General features: G+C 39.5%; 1 protein-coding gene across 1 annotated transcript in view; it reads left to right on the top strand.

Annotated features, from left to right (window-relative positions):
- The window catches only part of LOC124282143 (dnaJ homolog subfamily C member 13-like), a 303,611-nt gene that overhangs the window by 148,653 nt on the left and 129,320 nt on the right, over nucleotides 1-25,638 (top strand). The window contains 8 exon segments of the mRNA XM_046718113.1: nucleotides 4,639-4,734; nucleotides 6,866-6,973; nucleotides 8,065-8,190; nucleotides 8,314-8,458; nucleotides 14,625-14,697; nucleotides 15,778-15,937; nucleotides 17,200-17,262; nucleotides 18,668-18,769. Of these exon segments, the coding sequence (XP_046574069.1) occupies nucleotides 4,639-4,734; nucleotides 6,866-6,973; nucleotides 8,065-8,190; nucleotides 8,314-8,458; nucleotides 14,625-14,697; nucleotides 15,778-15,937; nucleotides 17,200-17,262; nucleotides 18,668-18,769 (873 nt within the window).

The raw sequence follows: 25,638 nt of genomic DNA on the forward strand, positions 1-25,638 counted from the left end.
CACTGTCCTGTCCAACGCAGCCATTCTCAACAGACTAGATGCTACATCCAGAGATCTTCAAGCAGATCATACAAGAGATGGGAGTACCATTAATAGACCTCTTCGTCACATGGGTCAACTGATAACATTCGTCTAATCGCACCAATACCAGATCCACGGGCATGGGCAACGGACACGCTAAGCATCTCCTGGCAAGGACTAAACACTTATGCGTTTCCACCACCAGCTCAAATACCGAGGGTGTTGCAGAAAACCAGTCAGACGAGAGACCTCCAACTACTTGGGGCGCGCCTTACTGCCCAGCGAGAATATGGTTCCCTATTCTCATACAAGACCTAGGACTGACTCACCTGCAACTACCAGAGTGGACGAATCTACTAGTACATCCTCACACAAAGCAGGCGCACGGCAACCCAGAGGTGTTCCGGCTACACGTGTGGACTGTATCAAGGCATGCTTGAACAAGGGAGGATATTCTGCCAGGGCAGCGAAAGCAGTCACACTAGCTTTACGCAAGTCTACACGCAACTTGTACGACGACAAGTGGCGACACTTCGAGACATACGTTTCGAGGGCCGGCTTCACAGCCATTAAAGCAACACATCCTCAAGTGGCAGACTACTTTTGTCACCTAGACAAATGAAGCAGTTAAAAGGGTCAACACTCTCAACATACCTAGCGGCATTGAGGTCGGTTATCGCCATGAGGACGAGTGCAACTGACGAAAGTACCAGAGTTACTGGCCTTACTACGCCTTTTAATTGGATGACCAACAACAGAGATTTAAAGCTCCGGTGTGGGACCTCAACGTAGTTCTACGACATCTCACTAGTGACATCTACGATCCATTATAGAGAACATCATTCGAGTCCTTGACGCAGAAGACGCTGTTCCTGATAACCTTAGCAACAGCAGCAAGGATGTCGGAAATACATGCTCTGGACTTCGAGAGAACACGATTTGATGAAAATCAAAACATCGTGCATATGGGACTGAGATGGGAATTCATAGCAAAGAATCAACTGCCAGGTCATCCAGCCAGACAGTTCCACGTCCCAACACTATCATCAGTCCTTGGACCACAGGATAACGCAGGACCTATCCTTATGCCCAGTGAGAGCATTGAAAGTCTACCTACAAAGATCCAGGTCCAGGAGACCGAAATTCAAGTGTCTTTTTGTCTCGATATCGACAGCGACACAGACGGAGGTCTTCTGCACTAAGATATCAAGCTGGATCAGAACTGTCATACTATGGGCCTACAAAGCAGCAGGACTTGATCCTCCAAGAGCCTCCAACCCACACGAAGTTAAAGCTCTGGCGTCAACACTCGCTCTACATGGGAATAGCTGTATCAGGACGATAATGGAGGGCTGCTTCTGGAAATGGGACATGGTGTTTGCCTACCACTACCTGAGGGACATCGCCACCGAGGACGGCTCTGGCATTCACCATTTCGGCCCACTTGTTGTAGCACAACAATTGACAGTCCCACAAAGGCGCTGAGACAGAGTCTCGCCCTTTTATCACATGACTTGCAAAAGCCTACACTCAAGATGGTGCAGCTTTAGAGTCTATATGCAAGTCTAGGACAGACTAGCATAAGTGATATGACCCAGTACTTGTAAAGACATACTCGTACAGGAAAGGGTCGCTTCTCCACTTGATGCTCGCATCAAGAGATGGAGTTGCAAAATCCACATGAAATGTTAACAGAAGCAAGGACCAAAAGTTAACTACTGTGGTCCCCCCCATCAGAGAAAGCTGGAAGTGAAGGGTTACAGCAGCAGCAGAGCCTAGCAGTAACAGAAGTTCCCATAGGGGGGTATGCAAGACGTAAATCACTACATGAAATCCAGAAGTAGCTTTACCCACCACCAACTCCGTCGGATTCTACAAGCAAAAGAGCATGAGTCAGGATAAGGAAAAATATGTAATTTTCTGAATAAAATTGATATTTTATACTTATCCTGACTCATGAGGTAAACCCTCCCAACCTCCCCACTAGACACTTTGGATTTCCCTGTAAATTAAAGTGTCGGGCTCATAATTCGGAGAGAGTAAAGCAAGAGGAAGGAGACAAGCAAAAGAGCATGAGTGAGGATAAGTATAAAATATCAATTTTATTCAGAAAATTACATGATTGAGCAGATGCCCAAACACTCCATGCATTGGATGGAATTGAACAGATGAAGCTGTGTTTAAAAGTAATATGTTGTGGTTTGTCCACCAGAAGCTGTTTCATTTTCGTGTTGAGATTTCACATGTATACCTCTTGGGTATAGGAGAGACCTCTTGGGGTTTGGGAATTTTTCTTACGTGTGATGGGTTGCATTGAATGTCAAAATGGTGTATTTTGACAGAAATGCTAAAACCTTGAAAACATAATTATGCATGATTATTTTGGAACTACACCTATATTAGTGGAGGACACTTCATCAGCAAGAAGCCTAAATGAATCATGTCAGCTTTAACATCACCTGTACTACCTTGTCCAACTCATCTGTTGCTTTACTGTCTGTAGAGGAAGATATTGTCTGAGACATCTCACGGCCTCTTTAACAATTACACCCTGTTCACAGGAGGTAGAGGATCTGTACATACAGCCAAGAGTTTTGATGAACCTTTCCCGGGGATAAGAGCCAGGTTCGGAGCCAAGTGGTTCGTCCATAGATGGACAACCAGATAACAATGACCTATATCCTGAATCAAGGAGGCACAGTGTCCCTGTCACTCCTTCAGGAGACTTGGCAGTTTCTACATTGGTGCGATCAGTATGCCTGTTTATCTCCCAGTGATAGACAACGTTCAAGCAGATGCGCTATCTCATTGTATAGAGGCCCACATGAGTGGATGCTCGATAGGGAGATATTCGGGAGTATCTCCCAGTTGTACTGGTCGTTCCAGATGGATCTGTTTGACTTTGGGGTGATGCTCTTGGATCCCTGATCTGAGAGCGATAGCCTCCGATGCTTTCAACTCGATTGGACCGACAGGATACTGTGGGCCTTCCCACCAATACCGCTGATCCCCAGGGTGCTAATCGCACCTCTGTGGTGTGTTGGCAGGGGATTCTTGATCCCTTTTCTGTGGATGTAGTATTGGAGTTTCTTCAATCACGACAGGAAGCCGGCCTCGCCACTTCAACAGTCCAAGATTACACCATTGCTATCCCAGCATTCCATATACCTGTCAATGGTGCTCTGCTAGGACAACACCCTCTCGTACCATGTGTTTAGCAGGTGTGGACAGGATCAAACCGACTATCCGACAGATCAACATTACATAGGACTTATCAATAGCTCTTGATTGGCTATCCGGTCATTTATTTCACAATCTGTCATCCATTTCACTGCAATTGTTGAGTTTGAAGACAGCATTTCTTGTGGTTGTTACATCTGGCAGGCGGGTCGGCGACATTCATACGATGTCTATCGATCCCGAACTGACAGTATTTCATAAAGACAGAGTCAGTATTAGACTGCCAGACTTGTACTGCTCTAAGGTAAATAGTGCCTTCCATGTGACGGCTCCTATTGAGCTCCCTGCTCTATCTCAGCCTCCCTTGTCGGGGACCACTACAAACGTGCACATGTCTTGGATGTCTGTGAGACACTCAAAGTCCATATCAAACAAAGATAAGATATCTGTAAGGATAATCAGTTGTTCAGCCGTTACGGCGGTAGGTAGGCTGGTCTTCCAGCGAGAAAGCAGACCATCCCTCAGTGGCTTGTCTCTGCAATTTGTATGGGTTATATACACAAGGGTTTATCTCCCCCCCACTCTCTCTCACTCGTTCAATATCCAAAAGCCCATCTTGCTGGCTAGTAGTTTTATGGGATCTTATACGGCCCTCTTCCAAAAAACGTAAGCAGGGAAGAAGGGGTGGGGGGTTGATGACAATATTTGCTATATATGCTCATTAGCTGAGCACCTTGTTCAACTCCTTGCCTATCAGCATTGAAAGGTCACGTGACTGGGAAAGTGCGATCAATCTTAATCTATTTTTAGATTGGGGAATTTACCCCGAATTGGGGTTCGTTTGGCCTGACAGAATGCCTCTCCCGACTGAAATCTATGGGAGTCTTGCCTTATGCTTATAAGTAACCCAAGGAGGATCTCTTATGAAAAAGAATCGTACCTGTTGAGGTTGCTGATTCTTTGAAGAGACTCCTCCTTAGGGAACTCACAGGGCCAGGACAAAAACAGTTTTTTTGTTTTGTAAATATTTTATTCAAAATATAGTTACAACTGTCGTAGGAATTTTTGATGGACATAAAAATGCTTAAAGTACTCCAAGGAGGACTCGCTTCAAAGAATCAGCAACCTGGTGTTAGGTGTTGGAGACATATACATGTCATGACTACATAGTATACATGTCATTGCTACATAGTAAATGGCTGACCGTAATCAGTCTGTGACAGCAGACATGAATGGAGAAAATGAAAGATCAGAGTGAAGAAATGAATTAATATTTGGTATATTATGTCATGTGACACTGGTTATGTAGGAGAATATTTTACCATCATAAACTTGGTATTGTAACTCAATAAAAGGCAAGAAATTGTTTGTTTCAAGAAGCATACTTTCCATGACATCATCACATTTAGACTGTTTTAAGTCAACATCCTATTTCAGCCCAGTGGATTGCTCGCTTTCCTTGATTCTGCTGATGATATTCCTGTGAATGAAGAAGACAAGCTTCATGTACGAGATAATGTCAAGCTAGCCTTGGTAAGAACTCTTTGCCTAGATAGTTCCCTTCCATTCAGTCACATTAGAATGGTTATCAACCAGTGTGATTATTTTCGTTGTGGGGGGTGTAGTTGTGTTCCCATTTGCTCTATTCTTGCAGCAGTAGTGTGAGAATACCCAGTTCCAATCATTGTACACTCTTAGCAACATGAAACAAATCTCCAGCATGATGAGACCCAGCAACTGGCCCTAGTGGGGATTCCGGACACGAGCCCTAGTATCTTGTCATACAAGGTGACAGAATGGTACAGGCAGTCAGACTCATTCAGTTGGTTAACTGCTTATCTATCATCAATGTGACATTGCTCATATGTCACTGGTACCAAACTTAATTATATAGAGGCAGACAATAACAATACTGGCAGGTGGAACACTTCTTAACTGTGATTTAAAGGAAAAGTAATGGTCTACAATAATTAGAAGGTATTGAAGGTCAAGGTCACTTGATGTGAATGAGGCATTAAAACATCTTGGGTACATGATAACTTGATGGATGGACAGACAGATCTGTATTTATTTCCTCCAACTGCCAAAGATACATTGAAAATAACTTGTATGATATTTTACAATTATTTAACAGGACCTATGTTGTATTATGTAACGGCCAAAATCACATTACTTTTACATTAACAGCTGTGTTAGTGCTTTTTTCTTTAGCGGTATGCATTTAACCTTTGAGTTTGGAGTAACCTGCCTTGAGCATGGACTTTTCGTTCAAATCTGGCAGCGCTCATGGTCACTAGCATGACAAGTTTCTATGAGACATGTTGAAAATGCCACCGCAAACAAACGGAAACTATTTTATCATCAATGTAATGTGTTTTCTTTGTTAAAGTAATGTTTCATAAAAGTAGGGAAAGTTAGAAGTAAACTTCATTCATTCTAGCTTACATTTTGTATATTAGAACTGGACATGTGTTAGCATTGTTTATGCTATTTTCAATTTATAGGCAATTGCCTCAAACTTACAAATTATGCTTGTGTAATTTCAACTGCTTGGTTTATTTAAAGTTATTCATTCATGGTAGTGCTATTTATATTTGGTGTGAATATTTTCAGTAAAGGAAACTTTGTTTTGCCTTTTTTAAGAACTACCGTAAATGCCCTAAATATTTGCATCAATTTATTTTCTAAGAAATAAATTTTATTTTGGGCTTTTCTTTGTTTATAAGTTTAAGACATCTTTTCAAATAGATTTGGCATAAGGCCATTGATATTTTATTTACAATATTTCATTACATAAGGTAATTTCATTATATCATTGTATAAGGCAATTATCTTCTTTTTCCTAATTGCATAAGGCAGTTGTAGGCATTATCATTCATTATTGTCTAATGCTGTTTCAAGCTATGTTCTCACATGTGACTGGATGAAAATGTTTTTTTATATGATATACTATAAGTTACTATATATTATTGCACATGTTAGTAATTAAGAATTTTGTTATGTTTTTTCAGTCAATCTGAATCTGAAACAAAGTGAAACTAAAATGAAACTGAACTGTAAAGATGCAAGATTAAGAATGAATAAAGAATACAATAATAAAGAAAGAAACTCACAAGAATAAAGAAATTATAACAAGAACCTGAGTTTGTGCACTCTAGATCATACATATTACATATACAGGAATTTTACTGACATCACATCAATGTTGAAAATGTATCAGACTGTTTGAAAAACATGAAATTATCTGTCACAAGAAGTATATATAATTTAAAGTTTCTCTAGTCATTCAGTTAATAGTAGAACCAGTGTACCTGTGGGAATATGTTTTGGGGTTTTCTCATAAATGAAGCTCTGCAAAAATTATGTCAACGTTAGATGCTCATTTGCTCTTCTACTACACCCCACTTGTTTCCCCTGCAAACCCCCCCTCTCCTTGCCCTGTCTGCCTGTTTCCCCCCCAAAGAAAAGTGAGTTTAGCTTTACGCCGCATATAGCAATATTCAAGCAGTAATATCGTGAAGGGGGGCACCAGTAATGGACTTCACACATTGTACCCATGTGCGGAATCGAACCCGGGTCTTTGGTGTGACTAGTAAACGCTTTAATTACCAGGCTAAGCCACCACCATCAAGAAAAGACTTTGATATTGAGTTTTCCATTTTAGGACCATCAAAACAAGAATAAAAAGAACCCACAGCTTCAATTCTTAGAGAAAAGAATTGATGGATTTCTTCAGCACTGGAGGTCTCGGATTGGACTTGAAACAAAGCAGGTAAAATCACTAATATAATAAAAACTATGTAATTGTGCTATTGTATAATTCTTTACATCATCCGTTCCTGATGTTAAAAGCCAAACTTTCCTAATTTTTGTTCACCTTTGACTCATTTTTCCTTTCTTAAGATGCTCAATATTATTAGTTTGGAATTTGGACAGGCTAATCTACATGAGATATTTCCTCTTTACATGGTTGTATATGCTTCCATACAAATACCTTTGAGTTCTCACAGCTTGCCCGCACTTCTTTCCTGTGTGTTCTGTTAAAATCTAAAAGAAATTTTCTGAAGTCCTTAATCATTGGTAGTTTTTGTAATGTATAAAATTTGTTTCTTCATTTCTACGGTTGTTGGATTGTTGTTTAAAGCTGTATAGCAATATTCCAGCTATATGGCAGCAGTCTGTAAATAATTGAATCTTGACCAGACAGTCCAGTGATCAACAGTATGAGCATCGATCTATGCTGATGGGATACGATGACATGTGTCAACCATCATTACTTGAAGCAATTTCTGCCTTGCTACACTCCCCTGTACAGGTGCAATCAATACGCTACCTACATCTGCCAGTTTGTGAAATCACAGCACTATTTGCTATTCTTCCATTAGGATTAGTCTGGGGAAATTGACACTGGTGGTGTCATGAACCATTGTAATACCTCAACACATCTTCATTGTATGCTCTCTCAGGGTGCTTCTTGGTGAGGCTTACTAAATTTTCCATTTATACATGAATTTCCATTCAATATTTTTATCCACAAATTTGTACATCTGTTGAACAAAACCAACTGTGAATAGATGGGTAACAGCATACATATTCATTGACTGAAATTAAACTAGCCCATAAGCCATGCCCAGTACCTGTTTGTTAATGTCTAATCTAGCTTAAGGCTGAGTAGAATTTTGAAACATTTTGTGGGTATAGCTATGTGTAGTCACTGTTTGGGCTGACAGACCATAATGTATTTCCTTTCCTGAATATTTTAAATTATGTTTTCATTACATTATTTTAAACATGACATTAAAATGCATATTCAGTGTATGTTCTATTGATATTGATATTTGAGTGTAATCTTTCCTTAACCAGCAAAATGATCGACCCATAGTTTTACGCAACCGTCGTCAGCGCATCAAAAGTGAGGCCAACTGGACGTTGTTTTACTACCATTTCAACAGAGACCATGCAAAACCAAATCTCCTGTGGAATTACAAGGTAAAAAATCTAGGCTGTTGATAGCATTAGTATAAATGTCATCATTGATATAAACATGTGGTTGTGATTATGCCGTTTGATTCACATAGGTCGTGAGATGTTAATGCATAATTTCATTAACAGACGAGGGAAGAATTGAGAGAGTCCTTGGAGAATGAAATGAGAGCCTTCAATGTGGACAAGGAGCTTGGAGCCAACTGTATAGTGGGTTGGAACCATGCAGAGTTTGAGGTGCCTTACCATTGTCTATCTGAGGAAATCAAAATAGGTAATTCTTTTCCATTTTGTTAACATATCATATTACCCTTAAGTTAAATTTTTAGAATTCTGATTGGTCAATAGCCAAAGCATACGACACCATGTAGGCGAATTTGCCATTGTGTATAAACCGTACACCTCGTCAAATCTGTATGTGGTCCTGTGCGTAGAGCTCAAGTCACAAGTCAGGTAAAGTTGAGCAGCGTTGGTCACGGAGAGTCCTTGGATGTTTGGCAGCTTGACTCCTTAGAGTTTCTAAGACTTCTGTCCTGACCCACAACAAAGCACATGTGATACATGTGGTCTCACCTTAGTCAAGTGAGTTTGTTCAAAATTGCCTCTATTCACCCAGCAGAAAATGGATACCAAGTGGGATAAAGTCATGTGACAATAACCCTCTAGCACCTAACAGGCTGCTTGGGTTATCCAGGGTAATAATAATCAGATTGTTTGGGCTCTTCGATCGATTGATAAATGGACTATTATTATTATTACATTACACTGGTTGTACAAATGATCTTGACTCTGAATGTGGCTGCCAACAAGCTGATCGCTTTGAAATTTTAGAGTTGGCATATCCAATTATGAGTATAAACAGAGTAATAAAATTGTTGCCATCATTTCTTATTTGTTTGTGTCAATAAAAATATAAAAAAATAAAATGTTTCTGTATTTCACTTGTCATTTAAAAAACCCTCAAATTCAATCATTTTTATCATAAACTAAGCCATCACAAACTATCTACCTTTATGACCGTTCAGGAATAATCAAGGCAAAACAATTTGTGTCTCATTCTGTCGAAGATCAAATGTTGTTTTTTAAAGATACTAAATATATAGATCTTAAGGGTAATACATTTTTCACGCGGTGTTTTGAAAGGTGCATGGGACTGTATTACCCTTGTAAATTCCGTCCAGAGCCTCAGGAAATATTCAGAATTTACAAGGGTCTTACAGTCCTGTACACCCTTCCAAAACACCGTGAAACTAATAATATTGAACAAAATCTCAGCAACAAGAAAGTGTGTGTGATGTAAATTTAGTGCTTATTGCTGTGTAAAACAGCACAATTCTGCTAATGGCATGAATTTCCACAAGTGTTGCTGTTCCTCACACCATATACACCAATATGTTCCTCACACCATATACACCAATACGTTCCTCACACTATATACACCAATATGTTCCTCTCACCATATACACCAATTTGTTCCTCACACGATATACATATACACCAAGTTGTTCCTCACACCATATACACCAAGTTGTTCCTCACACCATAAACACCAAGTTGTTCCTCACACCATATACACCAAGTTGTTCCTCACACCATTTATACCAAGTTGTTCCTCACACCATAAACACCAAGTTGTTCCTCACACCATGTACACCAAGTTGTTCCTCACACCATAAACAGCAAGTTGTTCCTCACACCATGTACACCAAGTTGTTCCTCACACCATGTACACCAAGTTGTTCCTCACACCATAAACACCAAGTTGTTCCTCACACCATGTACACCAAGTTGTTCCTCACACCATATACACCAAGTTGTTCCTCACACCATATACACCAATTTGTTCCTCACACCATGTACACCAAGTTGTTCCTCACACCATAAACACCAAGTTGTTCCTCACACCATGTACACCAATTTGTTCCTCACACCATGTACACCAAGTTGTTCCTCACACCATATACACCAAGTTGTTCCTCACACCATTTACACCAAGTTGTTCCTCACACCATAAACACCAAGTTGTTCCTCACACCATATACACCAAGTTGTTCCTCACACCATATACACCAAGTTGTTCCTCACACCATATACATCAATTTGTTCCTCACACCATAATAATAATGTGTCCATTTATATAGCGCCAAACTCCACACTAGGTATGCTCATAGCGCTAACAATCAAGGCACAGCACATTATTACCCCGGATAACCCAAGCTGCCTGTTAGGCGCTAGAAGGTTATAGTCATATGACTTTTTTCCACCGGGTACCCATTTTCCTGCTGGGTGAACAGAGACAATTTTGAACAAACTCACTTGCCTAAGGTGAGACCACATGTGTCACATGTGCTTCGTTGTGGGGCAGGACTCAAGTCCTAGAAACTCTCAGGAGTCAAGCTGCCAAACACGGTCACCCATCCAAGGACTCTTCGAGCTCGACGCTGCTTAACTTCACCGATTTGTGTCCTGAGCTTTGAGCACAGGACCATGCACCACCACCATATACACCAATATGTTCCTCACACCATATACACCAATACGTTCCTCACACTATATACACCAATATGTTCCTCTCACCATATACACCAAGTTGTTCCTCACACGATATACATATACACCAAGTTGTTCCTCAGTTCATTGTTCATTCTAGCACACACAGATATGAAGTGAGGTTTTCCACCTTTGTACTTGGTACAAAATAGGCTGAAAATGCTACTGCAGTAATAACTAGTTGTATTTATTTGACAGCAAACTGGACTTCTGTTGAAAGTATTAATTTTAGTGTTTTGTGATTAGAGTGATGTGAAAGAGTATTCTTGGAATCATATGCAATGATAAGTACTGGTCATTGTTTCTATGGAAACAGCTTTGGCTAAAAATGACAGAATTGCCTGTATCTGAGAGTGCTCTTTTTCTTCACCAACCTTGACACATAGATACAGTACAACCAGAAATTATTGAGAATTTAATGATTGTAAATTTTTAAATATTTTATCACTCATTACTCACGTATTAAATGTGAATATTAGCAGAACATAACTCCAGATTCAAAGACAGGTGAACAGTTAGTATTTTGTCAAGTCACCATGGGCAGCAATGCAGGCTTCAGTGCGGCGGGGCATACTACTAATCAAAGAAGGTAGAAAGTCGTGGTCCAATATTTGTCAGATTTTTCTTATTGACACTTTCCTTCATAAGTCCCCAAACATTTTCTATTGGATTTAGGTCAGGGCTATAGCTTGGCCAATCTAATAATGTCATATTTTGGGTCCGAAACCAGGCCTGTGAATGCTTTGAACGATGTTTTGGGTCGTTGTCCTGCTGGAAAATCCAAACATTTCCATAGAACACGTGAGCAGATGGAAGTAAATGTCCCTCGAGAATATCTGTGTACCGCTCACTGTTCATATTCCCTTCAAATACACAGAGGGGCGTTGCCCCTAACACAGATATGCCACCCCACATGTTAAATTTCGGACTGTACTGTGGGCGCTGATGCAAAGGTTTTTCAGTTTGTTTGGTCCAGAATTTCAGTGTATTAGGAAACAGCCACACAGAACTTTCATCTGAGAAAATCACATTGTCCCAGTTAAAATTTCTATGATGAAGCACCAGTTCAACCTTCGCTCCTTTTGTTCAGGTTTCATGATCGGTGATGGAATTCCTCGACTTTTCTGCCAACCCATTGCATGCAACTCAGTTCTATTTGTCTCCTTACAGACAGCCACTGTTCCTCTATCAATCATATCCAGCCTTAAGTTTTCTAAACTCCTTCGTTTGTTTTTAGAAACAAGAATACCAAGCCGCCTCCTGTCACCGACAGTCAATTTTCTGGGCCTACCTGCGCCTCCCTGGTGCCCAATGCCATATCCATTTGCAATATTTTTCAAAACATAAACAGTGGACAAAGGGATGCCTGTTCTACTTGAAATCACTTTAGCTGATCTGATGTCCTAAAATCAACTTCCTCTTCTCTAACTCATCCATACTGAGGATCACTGAAAATGTCGTCTGCTAGCAAGTAAACAAAAGGAGATAACTCTTCACAAACTAATGAAAAAGGATTCACGGAGTTGTCTCTCTTGAATGAAACCAAGCACTTGATAGCTGGTCATGGTTGTTTATACTAGAAATCCAATTAACATATTCCTGAAATTCTCAATAATTTCTGGTCATACTATAGGTCTAGTGGTGAATTCATGCCATTTAATATTTTAAGAATGTTTCGTTTCCACAGCAATAAGTTTGACCTTGACTAGGAATAGCATTAGTGAAAACCATACAATATTTTGTCACCTAAATTGGCATGTAGGTGAAATGGTAGGTTTAGATAGTTTGCAATTTTGATACAAATATTTTTGAAGTTTCCTTGGCAACAGGTTTCACATTTGCAACAAGTATTTACCATTGCAGGGATATCTATGGCTTTGTCCTTTTGTTTTATATGTTTTGAAATTTGGCATATCCACATTTAGCGTTTTGGACTAAATAAGAAAAAGTTTAAAATCAAACAAAACAGTCAATCAACAGGTTTTTCCACAGGTCGCAAAGATAACTTATTTCCACTTAAAGGTTTAAGCTTGTCTCAATGACCTAGATTCATAACGTTTTTCAGGTTTGGATCACAGTATGGATTTGCATGCTACATATTTCTAATTCGGAGCGCCCCTTAGGGAGGGGCACTAAACATGCTGAATGCAATAACACAAGTTGAAGCAGCCCTGAGCCATACACAGATGGCAAGGCCAGCTTTATGGCCTATATAACAAGTATTCAGTGTGCCCTGTCAGCCCAAATACTTATTGCTGCAGCTATTGAGCCATGGGTATGGCAAGAGAGCTCTAGTCCTTCAAAGGAGTGTCGGTCTCTTGTCATAGACTATTCAGGATATGAGTCTGACTGATGACATTGAAATCTGTTGTGCATCTTCCTCCTTCAGATGATAAACTCGAATGGATCAATTCTTGTATGTTAGAGGTCCCCAAAGAAATTTGCTAAACGGGTTCTGACAATGTTATTTTTGGGTTTCATTTCTCACAGGTGATGAGTGATGTATCTTTATATACTCCTTTATACTGTGTCCATGTACAGACTGGTGCCAGTTATGTTCGGACACTTTTCCGAGATGGCAGCTTTGTTTACATTGGACTCAAAAAATGTTATGGGAAATTGCGTGGAAAATAATTGATGCCTACCTCTAATATTTTGTCAAATGGCCTTTAACATTAAGTACTTCTCAGATCCTCCCTGGAATGCTCTCCTACAGACTTTGAACATACTCTACGGATAGTGATTGCCAGGCACAGCAAAGTTCATAAAAAAGTTCATCGACGGTGGTGATATCCCAATTGCAATTTTCTAGTGATCGCTGAAGTTACAGCCAAATATTCTCAATGATATTTACATCAGGTGATTGTGCCAGCCAATCTAGCAACATGATATCCTTTTCTTGCATAAAGGTATTGGTAAGATGAGCCCGGTGAACGGCGCATTATCATCATGGAAAATATAGTCATTTCCAGGAGAATGCCTGGCTACAATAGGCCACAAGTTGGAATCAACAATGTCGACATATTTAGCAGCTTTAATGTTACCATCCACAGCCACAAGCATTCCTACACTGTAAAATGTAATGCAAGCCCAGATCATAACTTTGAACATACATCCAATTGATGGACCCACGCACTCTGGCCTATACTTTTTGTCTGCTTTTCTCCACAAATAGATTTTTATATATTCACCAATTGCCACCTAAGAAAATAACAGTTCGCCAAAAGATCTCAACAGTTTTGTTTCTCATTTTTCGACACTAAATTCTACAGGATTTTTCGATTTATGTCTTTCACCACTGTTTTCTTCTTTGCAATGCATCTAAACTAACCATTTGTATGCAAAATATGTTGTACAGTTCATGTGGACACATCTTCACCAGTGTTAATTTCACTTGTAATGCCTTAAAGTCTTTCTACGATTTTTGTTCATGATCCGCAAATTAGCTGCACTATCGCTGTCATCCAGAGCCCGTCGTTTGAAACTGCCTCAAAATAGATGGAACAGTAGACCTGAGTATGTCTAATAATTCACCAATTTTCCAAACACTTTATCCATTCTGATTTAAGTTTACAATTCTTTTTTTCTTGCCACTTGCTAATTCCTCGCTTTTTCGCACCATTGCTTAAACGTGGATGTTGTAGTCAATGTTAACAAGCAGATGGCACTTCCACAGGATCACGTGACAAAGCTTATGTCAAGGGGGGCAATTGCGAAGTTGGTCATTTCTACTGGCACTTTGAACGCTTTTACGGGTGCCTCAGAGATTACCAATACGACGCATCATGGCACGGAACGTAGAAGTGTCCAAATATAACTGACACGAGTCTGTAGTTAAAAGTGTCCATGGTCACGATTATAATATCTGTTGTAATCTTTCTGTTTTCCAGGCGACTACTACCTTCGTCTTCTCCTCGAGGAAGAGGAAGACGAAAGTGAAGAAACAAATGCAATCAAAAAGTCGTATGTATATTTCAGACAACATTTGATAATATTGATATTTGTACCAAAATGGTACATATATTATAAGGAGGCCTGGAAAAGATGTTTTCATTACTTTTCACTTTCAACATTTTTTTCCAACATTGCTCACTACACATTAGGAAACTATTATCACTCATATATGCTAGGAACACAGAAATAAGTTTTACTCACCTGGCCCATATATCTGCATGTTTTAGTGGTCCACTCTACCTTATTTTGAAATTTGTGAAGATTTTACACCAATGTACATGTGAATCTACATCTTGGTAATTCCAGATGAATAAACATGGGGTTCTGTGTATATTGTTTATGTACTATATATTGTGATTGATGCAATTGTTGGTGTGTTTAACATCAGTTGTGCTATCTGCTGAAGTACCTAGCAGTTGAATCCCAAGCAGAATGTTAGTCTCTCGTACAGACCCTGAAGCAAATATATCCAAGAAAGCCCACACAAGTCTAGAAAATGTGGCAAGTCTAGATTTCCTCAGCTTCTGAAAATGAAGAAGGTCTCAGGGCTCCTTTTCATTATATTTTATATTTTTTTACTATGAACTTTTTTCAGTAAAATATGTTCATTTCAGAGACTAGTTGTTAGTCTAGCAGAATGTGTGATCCTTGTGAAATGTATTATGATGTTATGGATCATTGACACTAATTATTGAGCATACTGAAAAATAAATGAACAAGTGAATAAAATGGTTTGTCACAAAATATAGCAAATAAGTTTTACCCAGTGTTCTTATGTTGTAACCAGCATCAGAAAAAGACCTTGTCCATGAGGTCTGCAAACTGAAGTAGTAGGTGACAGCCTGTTGGGCAGGCAGTAATTTCAAATGTTTGACAATGCAATAAACCAAACAGCAAGTTAAGAGCACACAGCACTGCAACTGAAACATGGTGATTGCCATAATCAATCCATAACCAATTACACTTTTATTTATCAACTAAAAGAAATATTTAAATGTTTATACATATATATAATGAAATGACACAGAAAAGTATGTTTTCTAAGTTTACATTGTGTATATTTGAACCTTGATTCTTTTCTTTGCTTAGGTACGAATTCTTCAACGATTTGTATCACAGGTTCTTGCTTACACCCAAAACCAGCATGAAATGTATGTGTTTACAAGCTATGACCATTGTGTATGGTCGATGTTATGAAGAGATTGGTGCATTCAATGATACCCGATACATTGTGGGAATGCTTGAAAGGGTAAGTTTGCTTTCTTGGCCTGTAATTTGAATTTACCTAGTTTCTATTGTTTATTTTTGGTGCATTATCAGCACAATGGGACTTCCCTTCTTTCCACCGGTGTTCTAGTAACTTTCCTCATTCCTAACAATTAAAAGCTCATCACTAAGCTCATTTGACTGAATATCAAGTAAACTTAGTTTAAACATTGTCTGTTGCTTATCCAGTCCTCTGAAACCACAAGACCCATAATTCATAACTATTTTGTAAGCAGATTTTTCCAAAAGTTGCACACAGAAGTCATGATGAAATTGAGCATAATAAATGAGCCAAAGTGCTATGGTGCTCTGATGCTTTGATATTCTTCAAAATCATATCAGAGAATATAATTATTTGTTTTGAATCCTCAAAGTAGTATAACCAGGATATTTTGAGTTAAAAACATTATATACATTTCATAAAGATTTAAGGAAAATATGAAGTCAGTTGGGAAGGGTCAGTGTACTTGGAAAGTAACTTTTCGTGGAGAATAATAATTTCTACAAATTGTCATAAAGGAGGAGGAAAGATCAAATCTCGTGTCTCTACACAATTAGGTGGATAAACATTCGGGACATTCTGAATCGAGATGGCCAGTTTGTTGATAAAGGGGCACACGGAGGATCTGAATGATTTGATTTAGTATCTTCTGGCACCTACCAGTCTGAAATATTAGCTGGATATGTAAATGTTTGGTTGGTAAATGGCTTAAAGCTAACTAATTGAAGTCATCTTATACTGGGAGTATTTGATGGTACCATAAAGGTCTGGGAAATATGGTAATGAAAGTAACTAACTATTCAGATGGGATATGAGTCATTTTTGTATGACGTAGGACATTATTTTGGGGGGGAGGAGCCAAAATTGACAGGAATTGTATTTTGTCACTTGGCTGGAAAAGTAGAGCACAATTCTGGGCCCCACTGTTGACTTGAGAGGTTCTCTTTGTATATTGAGAGAATAGCTCAGATGAACTTATAGCATTAGAAGTTGTACAAGGAATCAACAAGTTCTTCCATTGAAATTCGTGAATCAGTGTTGTGTGTAGACCAGGAAAACTAGGCAATTTCAGAGGACCTTTGTGTGAGAATTCTTGCCAACAATAAACAGGACTTGAACACCAAACTGGACTTATCTTGAGTGGATAGACAGATTGCCTAGGGAGAAGGGTATAACACCCGGACACCCTCAGGTAACAGTAGCCACAATTCTAAACTAACGGATATTTTCTACTCTTTTTTCAGTGCACAGATCGTTTGGAAAGAGACCGTTTGATTCTATTTTTGAACAAACTCATTCTGCATCAGGTGAGCATCAGGTCTCAACTTTCTCTGCTAGAGGAAAGCTCCAGTATAGTGAAGATGTTTATGGTTGTCTCATAACATGAGCTTGTTCTAGTCCATATTGTCAGACTAACATCTATTTGTGGTTTTGATATTACTAAGTGTGTCATACCTTTACCACAGAAGCGGAGACACTTTTCGTCTGTGAATCATGATCTGTGATTAGATCAGTCATAAAGATTTACTTTTCCACACTGCACAATCTTTAGCATGAGACTTTTCCTTATGAAAGGATACTGTAGTATTCTGTTGGTAAATCCACTGTGCAGTATAACAGTGTTTAATCAATGAACATATTGGTTAATCCTTTGATCGCTGTTTTTATTCAATTCGACTGATTATTCCTGTATTGCTGTTACTATATGCATATTACATGACATGCAACACACATACCTAGTCAGATCTGAGTTTATAAGGTTGAGTAGTTACATTAGACACAAGAGTGGGAACCTTTATCAGTTACTCTCAGTAATGTTACCACAAATTCTGATTTTATGAATTCATTGAGTATTAAACGAATGATAACAAATAACCGGTTGTTGATTTATCCCACCAAACATGGATGACAAAAAGGAGTAATAATGGTTGCATTGTATGGAATTTATTTGCCTAACAACCTGGAGGTTTGGTACTCGAATATAAACAAATTTGATATGTTTAGTTAGTAGTGGGTCTCAACAAGTGTTTGTATCTGAAGACTTCCTGTCAGAAATGTTATGTTATCAAAGTCTTTTTTGTAATTCAAAGCAAGCGTCACAAGTTCTTCGTTTCCTAATCATCTATCTTTTTGTCCCCCGCCGCAACGCGGAGCGGGGGACTATGTATTCAGCAGCGTCCGTACGTACGTCTGTATGTACGTCCCGATTCTTGTTAACGCGATATCTCATGAACTGGTGTACCCAATGTCTTCAAATTTAGTGACAGCCTACATTGGGAGATTACCCAGACACCAGTCGATTTGGGTGACCTTGACCTTATTTTCAAGGTCACCACAACACTTTGACCACTTTTAACTCTTGTTAACGCGATATTTCATGGACTGTTGTACCCAATGTCTTCAAATTTGGTGACAGTTTACATTGGGGTATTACACAGACACCAGTTTATTTGGGTGACCATGACCTTATCTTCAAGGTCACCACGATACTTTGACCGCTTTTTAAAGGCAATATCTCATAAAACATTGCACCCAATGTTTTCAAGTATGTCGACAGCCTACATTGGGTGATTATGCAGACACCAGTCATTTCAGGCATCTTGTATGTGACCCAAAAATAAAACGTAGTAAATATAGATATTCCATTCTTTAGCGGCGGGGGACATTGCCATATCAGTGGCAAACACTTGTTGTCATACTTTTTACTTCCAGAAAAATGTGAAAGAAATAATGGATTCCAATGGCATCAAGGTTGTTGTGGACCTTCTTACCCTTGCTCACCTACACACTTCAAGAGCCACAGTGCCCCTCCAGGTAATTGTCACATTCTTCTCAGGTGGCTGTTCACATTTAATTGGTGGTCAGTGCAATCATTTACCTGCATACTAATATTACAAGAAATTTACTGAATTCATTCATGTCCAAGCTTATTGGTGACATCAATTACAACATGATGTGACTATGTCATGCTACCTTGTAGCTGTCTTCCATCTGTCCACTTACTGCCTTCATTCTTAGAACTTGAGATAAGATGCATTTTGCTATTGGGGAGTTTTTAGTATGTTTCTTCTTTTTTTTTTTTGGGTTGTTGTTGGGGGTTGGGGTTGGGGTTTGAGTGTTAAATGTTAGAGAGTTTTACATACATCTTTTTAGGTCTTAATGAAAGCTGATTATAAATGGCACCCTGCACTCAAAAAAGTATACCAAATATAGTGCTACAAATACATATGAATAGAATGTTTTCATTATTTGGATATGAAAAGAATGACATGGTCTGGCATGCATCAGAAACTGTGTTCACCAATATGATCTCACCACATTGGGAACTGTATACACAATTATGATCTCACCTTCATCACAATCTGAGATCTGCACAGAGAGCGAAAGGTCGCGGGTTCAATCCCCGACTGCGTCATACCAAAAGACGTTAAAATATGGTACTTGTTGGTCCCTGCCTGGTGCTCGGCATTAATGGGTACAACAAGTCAGTATAATGTGTCTGAGTGGGGTATTCATGCTTCACTGAGGCATGGTATCTCAGTGGGCTAGCACTATAAAACCAGCTTCAGTCTGGGCTAGTACAAGCAGCCACACATACACATACACATGCATGGACGTCGTCATATGACCGAAATATTCTCAAGCACGATGGTAAACCCAATTTCACCTCACCTCACCTCACAATCTGAGAACACCTAGTGATCTCACCAACATTTGGAACTGTATACACAATTATGATCTCACCTTCATCTCAATCTGAGAACACCTAGTGATCTCTATGTAACTGTCAACAAAATAAACAGCAGAACGCAGACGGCTTGCAGAGGGAGGGACCCAATGACCTGTAACACCGGGTCCACATGCATTTCATGCCAAACTATAGTGATCTCCCCTACATTGGAAACTGTATACACAATTATGATTTCACCTTCATCTCAATCTGCGAACACCTAGTGATCTCCCCTACATTGGGAACTGTATACACAATAATGATCTCACCTTCATCAGAATCTGAGAACACCTAGTGATCTCCCCTACATTGGGAACTGTATACACAATTATAATCTAACCTTCATCAGAATCTGAGAACACGAAGTGATCTCACCCTCATTGGGAGCTGTATACACAATTATGATCTCACCTTCATCTCAATCTGAGAATACCTAGTGATCTCCCAACATTGGGAGCTGTATACACAATTATGATCTCACCTTCATCAGAACCTGAGAATACCTAGTGATCTCACCCACATTGGGAACTGTATACACAATTATGATCTCACCTTCATGAGAATCTGAGAGCACCTAGTGATCTCACCCACATTTGGAACTGTATACACAATTATGATCTCACCTTCATCAGAACCTGAGAATACCTAGTGATCTCCCTACATTGGGAACTGTATACACAATTATGATCTCACATTCATCAGAATTTGAGAACACCTAGTGATCTCACCCACATTTGGAACTGTATACACAATTATGATCTCACCTTCAACTCAATCTGAGAACACCTAGTGATCTGCCCTACACTGGATATGATATGCATATGTATCTGCTGTGATATTTGTTGTCTGTACAGGACCAATTATCTGACCAATTTGATATGGTGTCACCATTGTTCCTGACATCACAATTGCTGACTGACTGACTGACTCAGCTGATGTCTCCCCTTGAGATCACGAGAATCTTCAGCCTCTTCAATGTCAGCTATCCATAGTCTTCATTGCCCTGTTCACCTGTGCATGTGTAAGGTGGGAAAACCTCAGTTCTACACATCTGCAACAGATATGGTTGTTAGTTTGGAAAGATTGGCATCTCCCTCTCACTCATCATCTTCATGCTGCATTCAATGCACAAAAACCAAAGGGAATCTGATCTGCTTTAAGTGTCGATTTTCATATAAAATAGCAACAAAGACAGTAATGATAGTATTCACCTTGGTGCAGTTGTAGCCAGTGATCCACACTGAGCCCAAGGCTGAGCATTCAGGGTGAAAAGTGAACATTACACAACTGCTGGTCTTCTTGTAATGTGAGAGGAAGATGACCAAGGCAACTGTAAGCCTCCCTTTATTTACATACAAAGGTTCTGGAACTTTTTGTAAGTCTGTGGGTCAGATAGCATTAGAATATTTCGGAACAGGCCCAGAAATTTCCACAACAGTCTTGTCTCCCTGTCTCAATATAGAAACCAGCACACCACTGCCCTTTACTGAAGCTTAACTGTAACTGTAACACTGCCACATAACATGATTCACCCTTTGTTTACTCAAGTCAGATCTGTGTGACCTCTAACCATGGGTTCCCTTGAAGATGTGGACACCACTGGGTTAGGGGTGTTTAATTGTGGGGCTATCAGACACAGGCAGTGAGGTCAATAAGAAAACATCCAACTGTGACCAGAAGCTCACAATTTGGACTACTCTCAAAGCCTTGTATATTGCAGGGAACAGCTACTGTGTCTGGAGAGCAAGCTGGTCAGACCCTTGCCTTCGTTCAAATAATCCAGAAAACTGTATGCTTGAAGACTGTAATGACTGAATCCATGAATGCCAATGTTCACCATTGTCCAAGCACACTGCATATGCCTAACAGGCTAAAATAAGACTCCAGTGGACCATGTATTACCCCAGACCATTTATCTTACAGAAAGAAGACAGCCTTTGCAAATCAGTCTTCTGGTATGATGCAAGTTTGGATTTTGAATCTTCCCCCCTTAAAGGCACAATGTCACACCACACTAAAAATACATAATGCATTTCTCTAAATAATACTAAATATCAACCTTCAGGAAAGCTACCATATACTTTATTCCCATAAAATTATGTATTCAGATTACAATATTAAATTAAAATGTTAGAATGAATTATTGCAACATTGCATTAAATCAACTTTTGTGCCATCAACCAACCGAACATTATTTCAAGCAATCCCCACAGTGTTATATCCCTTGGACCGCTCTCTACGAATATCCTATAATGCAACTTATCATTGAAACCAGTTTGGCAAACACTGACAACACCATGTGTCAGCTTTCGATGTACAGAGCAATTGTTCACATTCCATATATGGCAAGTGTTATCTGTTTGGAAGCTGTTCGCCTCGAAGGTTTGATTATCGATTTCAGGCAAGTCTTAAGGGATAATAAGTCATTTATTGCATCAATAGGAAACTAAAGTGAGTTCATATGCCCCCAATATATAAAATATAGGCCACAATGTTGTCGAAAATGTGTGACATTGTGCATTTAATGATTCCAGTCTGCACTATAACCTAGGAACCTAATGCACAGAAAAATCAGCTATCAAGGGTTTTGGAAAATATGTAAGGGGAGAAACATCAGGAAAGAAAGCTTTTGAGACCTGAAGATGGAAGGAAAGATAATTACATCTGACTGCTGCAGAAAGAATGGACAGCCCTAGACAGTTTCAGCAGGAGGTCTGAATATAAGGTAGAACTGGCTGTAAGGAGAGAGAAGAGCACTGAGAGACTGACTTTTGATAAGTAACCCAATAAGAACTGAACCCTGTTGAACTTTATTTCTTTACAGAATTTTCTTATCACACATTAGATCCCTTTCCAAAGAGAGGTCTTAAGAGCTAATGTGATGTAAACTCCCATACTTTAACATAGGCTTGCCATAGCTGCAGGATCACTTTGAGGTAATTGACCCTGGACGTCTGGCTTATTATAACAGTTACATCTTCAAAAGCGGCCTGCACTTGCATCTCACCAATAGGGCAGATGTTTTTATCTGAGCTGCAGATATTACTTTACAAGAGAGGTCATCTTAATGCCAGTATCTAACAAACATGAGAATATTTCAGCTACTTCTTCTCCAGCTCTGTAGGACTGCTGTTGAACCTGATGAAAGAGCTTAATTGGTGGAATTGCCCTCAGAATGTTATGACTGGAATTCTCTTGCTGCTTCACATGAAACAACATCACCTATACACAGACACCGCAGCTCAATATGGGAACCATGGACATTGAAGCTGGCTGCACTCAAAACATGAAACAACATCACCTATACACAGACACCGCAGCTCAATATGGGGACCATGGACATTGAAGCTGGCTGCACTCAGAACAAGAAACAACATCACCTATACACAGACACCTCAGCTCAATATGGGGACCATGAACAGGGTAGCTGGCTGCACTCAAAACATGAAACAACATCACCTATACACAGACACCTCAGCTCAATATGGGGACCATGAACAGGGAAGCTGGCTGCACTCAGAACAAGAAACAACATCACCTATACACAGACACCACAGCTCAATATGGGGACCATGAACAGGGTAGCTGGCTGCACTCAAAACATGAAACAACATCACCTATACACAGAAGCCGCAGCTCAGTATGGGGACCATGAACAGGAAGCTGGCTGCACTCAGAACATGAAACAACATCACCTATACACAGACACCGCAGCTCAATATGGGGACCATGAACAGGGTAGCTGGCTGCACTCAAAACATGAAACAACATCACCTATACACAGAAGCCGCAGCTCAGTATGGGGACCATGAACAGGGAAGCTGGCTGCACTCAGAACATGAAACAACATCACCTATACACAGACACCGCAGCTCAATATGGGGACCATGAACAGGGTAGCTGGCTGCACTCAAAACATGAAACAACATCACCTATACACAGACACCTCAGCTCAATATGGGGACCATGAACAGGGTAGCTGGCTGCGCTCAAAACATGAAACAACATCACCTATACACAGAAGCCGCAGCTCAATATGGGGACCATGAACAGGGAAGCTGGCTGCACTCAAAACATGAAACAACATCACCTATACACAGAAGCCGCAGCTCAATATGGGGACCATGAACAGGGAAGCTGGCTGCACTCAGAACATGAAACAACATCACCTATACACAGACACCTCAGCTCAATATGGGGACCATGAACAGGGTAGCTGGCTGCGCTCAAAACATGAAACAACATCACCTATACACAGAAGCCGCAGCTCAATATGGGAACCATGGACATTGAAGCTGGCTGCACTCAGAACATGAAACAACATCACCTATACAAAAAAAACACCGCAGCTCAGTAAGGGTAGGGGTATTTTGCCTTCGGTTCGGTATACCGTAATGCAATCCAAAAATTTGGGGGTTTTTTTGCTTTTCATACCGTCATTTTATTAATCATTGTAAAGCTTTTCTAAAATTTCTAGAAATCGAATCATTTGGTCAAAATCTATGAATTTATTTGCTTGACGGCCGCTATTTTCCTGGAAGTAAGTCGTCTACTTACAAAGTCAGCAAAACAGCAACTGCAGATACCAAATTAATTGCTGAGTTCTGTTTCTTTGTCAATTATTTCAAATCAGACGAACAGCGAAACATCGTAATAACTTATTGAAGTTAACTGTCGGCCGAGTATACTTACGATGTTTGCTGTGATGCAACACACCGCGTTATAGTGTGGGTAAACACTGCCATCCAAAAATGTATGATGTCAGAAAACTCATAATAAAACAATCTTCCTCGATTTCATTATATTTGATTACATTTTATCCCATTTTCATTCATTAAAACTGTTTACAGTAACATTGGAGAAAATGTGTGTGAAATGACATCACCTTATTCTATATGCGTACCACTTCCGCTTACCTTGTTCATAAGGGTCCGCTTTTCGCTCCTACCGCATTAGCACCAATTTCACATTATTCTCAGCAATCACGAACAGATTACCGCCTCGTCATCCATGGACCCCAAGGCCCGCGTTATTGACTCATGGAAGTTATACTTCACGATTAATTGCCAATATTGTGTTTTTACAATCAAGGAGACAGGTACTGCGGGAAGTCAACGGTGACTTGTCAAACTGTCTCATACGTAAAATGTATCCAGCCACGTAACCCAAAGTGCTGAACCTATGTTAATTATTATGTTAAATACGTTCGTAGAAAACATGCATAATGCTAATACCATAGGGATATATATTATCTCCGTTAAAATAACTGCTTGAGATATAAATTATTCTGGTAATGGAATAGAACTCCTTTGATGTTATATTTTCAGGTCGTTTTTAACTGAATCACTGGTAGATTGGAACAAAACATGAGTACACAGCTGATTGTTATGTATGCCTTAGTTAAATAACAGGGAGCATAACAGGAAGGACAACTGAATTATCGTGTTTAGTGATGTTTAATTTGATTGCAGGTTTCCTATACACATATTTATTTTCATTTTCAAAGTTTGTTTTTTCACCTCCGACGATACGATATAGTACAATACACGAAATAGCAGTTCTGTTATGTCCATGGAAAATACATTTTTATTTGGCCTTTAATCCGGGTTATGTATAACGCGGGTGTCTCATAACTCGGGGGATCATCCATGGACGCCAAGACCGGCGTTATGGCGAGGGATAACTGCAATTATGGGTATGGATCTGGTCGCTTTCCCATCACAGTTCTTATGCCTTTATGTTTGTTTGTTGTTGCTACCATCTCATTGCAAGCTATATCAGAGAAATGAAAATTAAACAACCGATAAAAAGAGAAAGCAGCTTTCTCAAGCTAAAACATGTTTGTTTCAGAAAGGAGAAATACATTTCTGCCTGAACTTTAAGAGATATTTTGAATGAATCTGAAAACTGAACAAAAACAAAATTCTGGAATGTGCCAAGATTGTGTAGCAGT

The sequence above is a fragment of the Haliotis rubra genome, unplaced genomic scaffold (assembly GCF_003918875.1).
Source record: "Haliotis rubra isolate DU_JTF1 unplaced genomic scaffold, ASM391887v1 Scf293, whole genome shotgun sequence".
Taxonomy (NCBI): Eukaryota; Metazoa; Mollusca; class Gastropoda; order Lepetellida; family Haliotidae; genus Haliotis; species Haliotis rubra.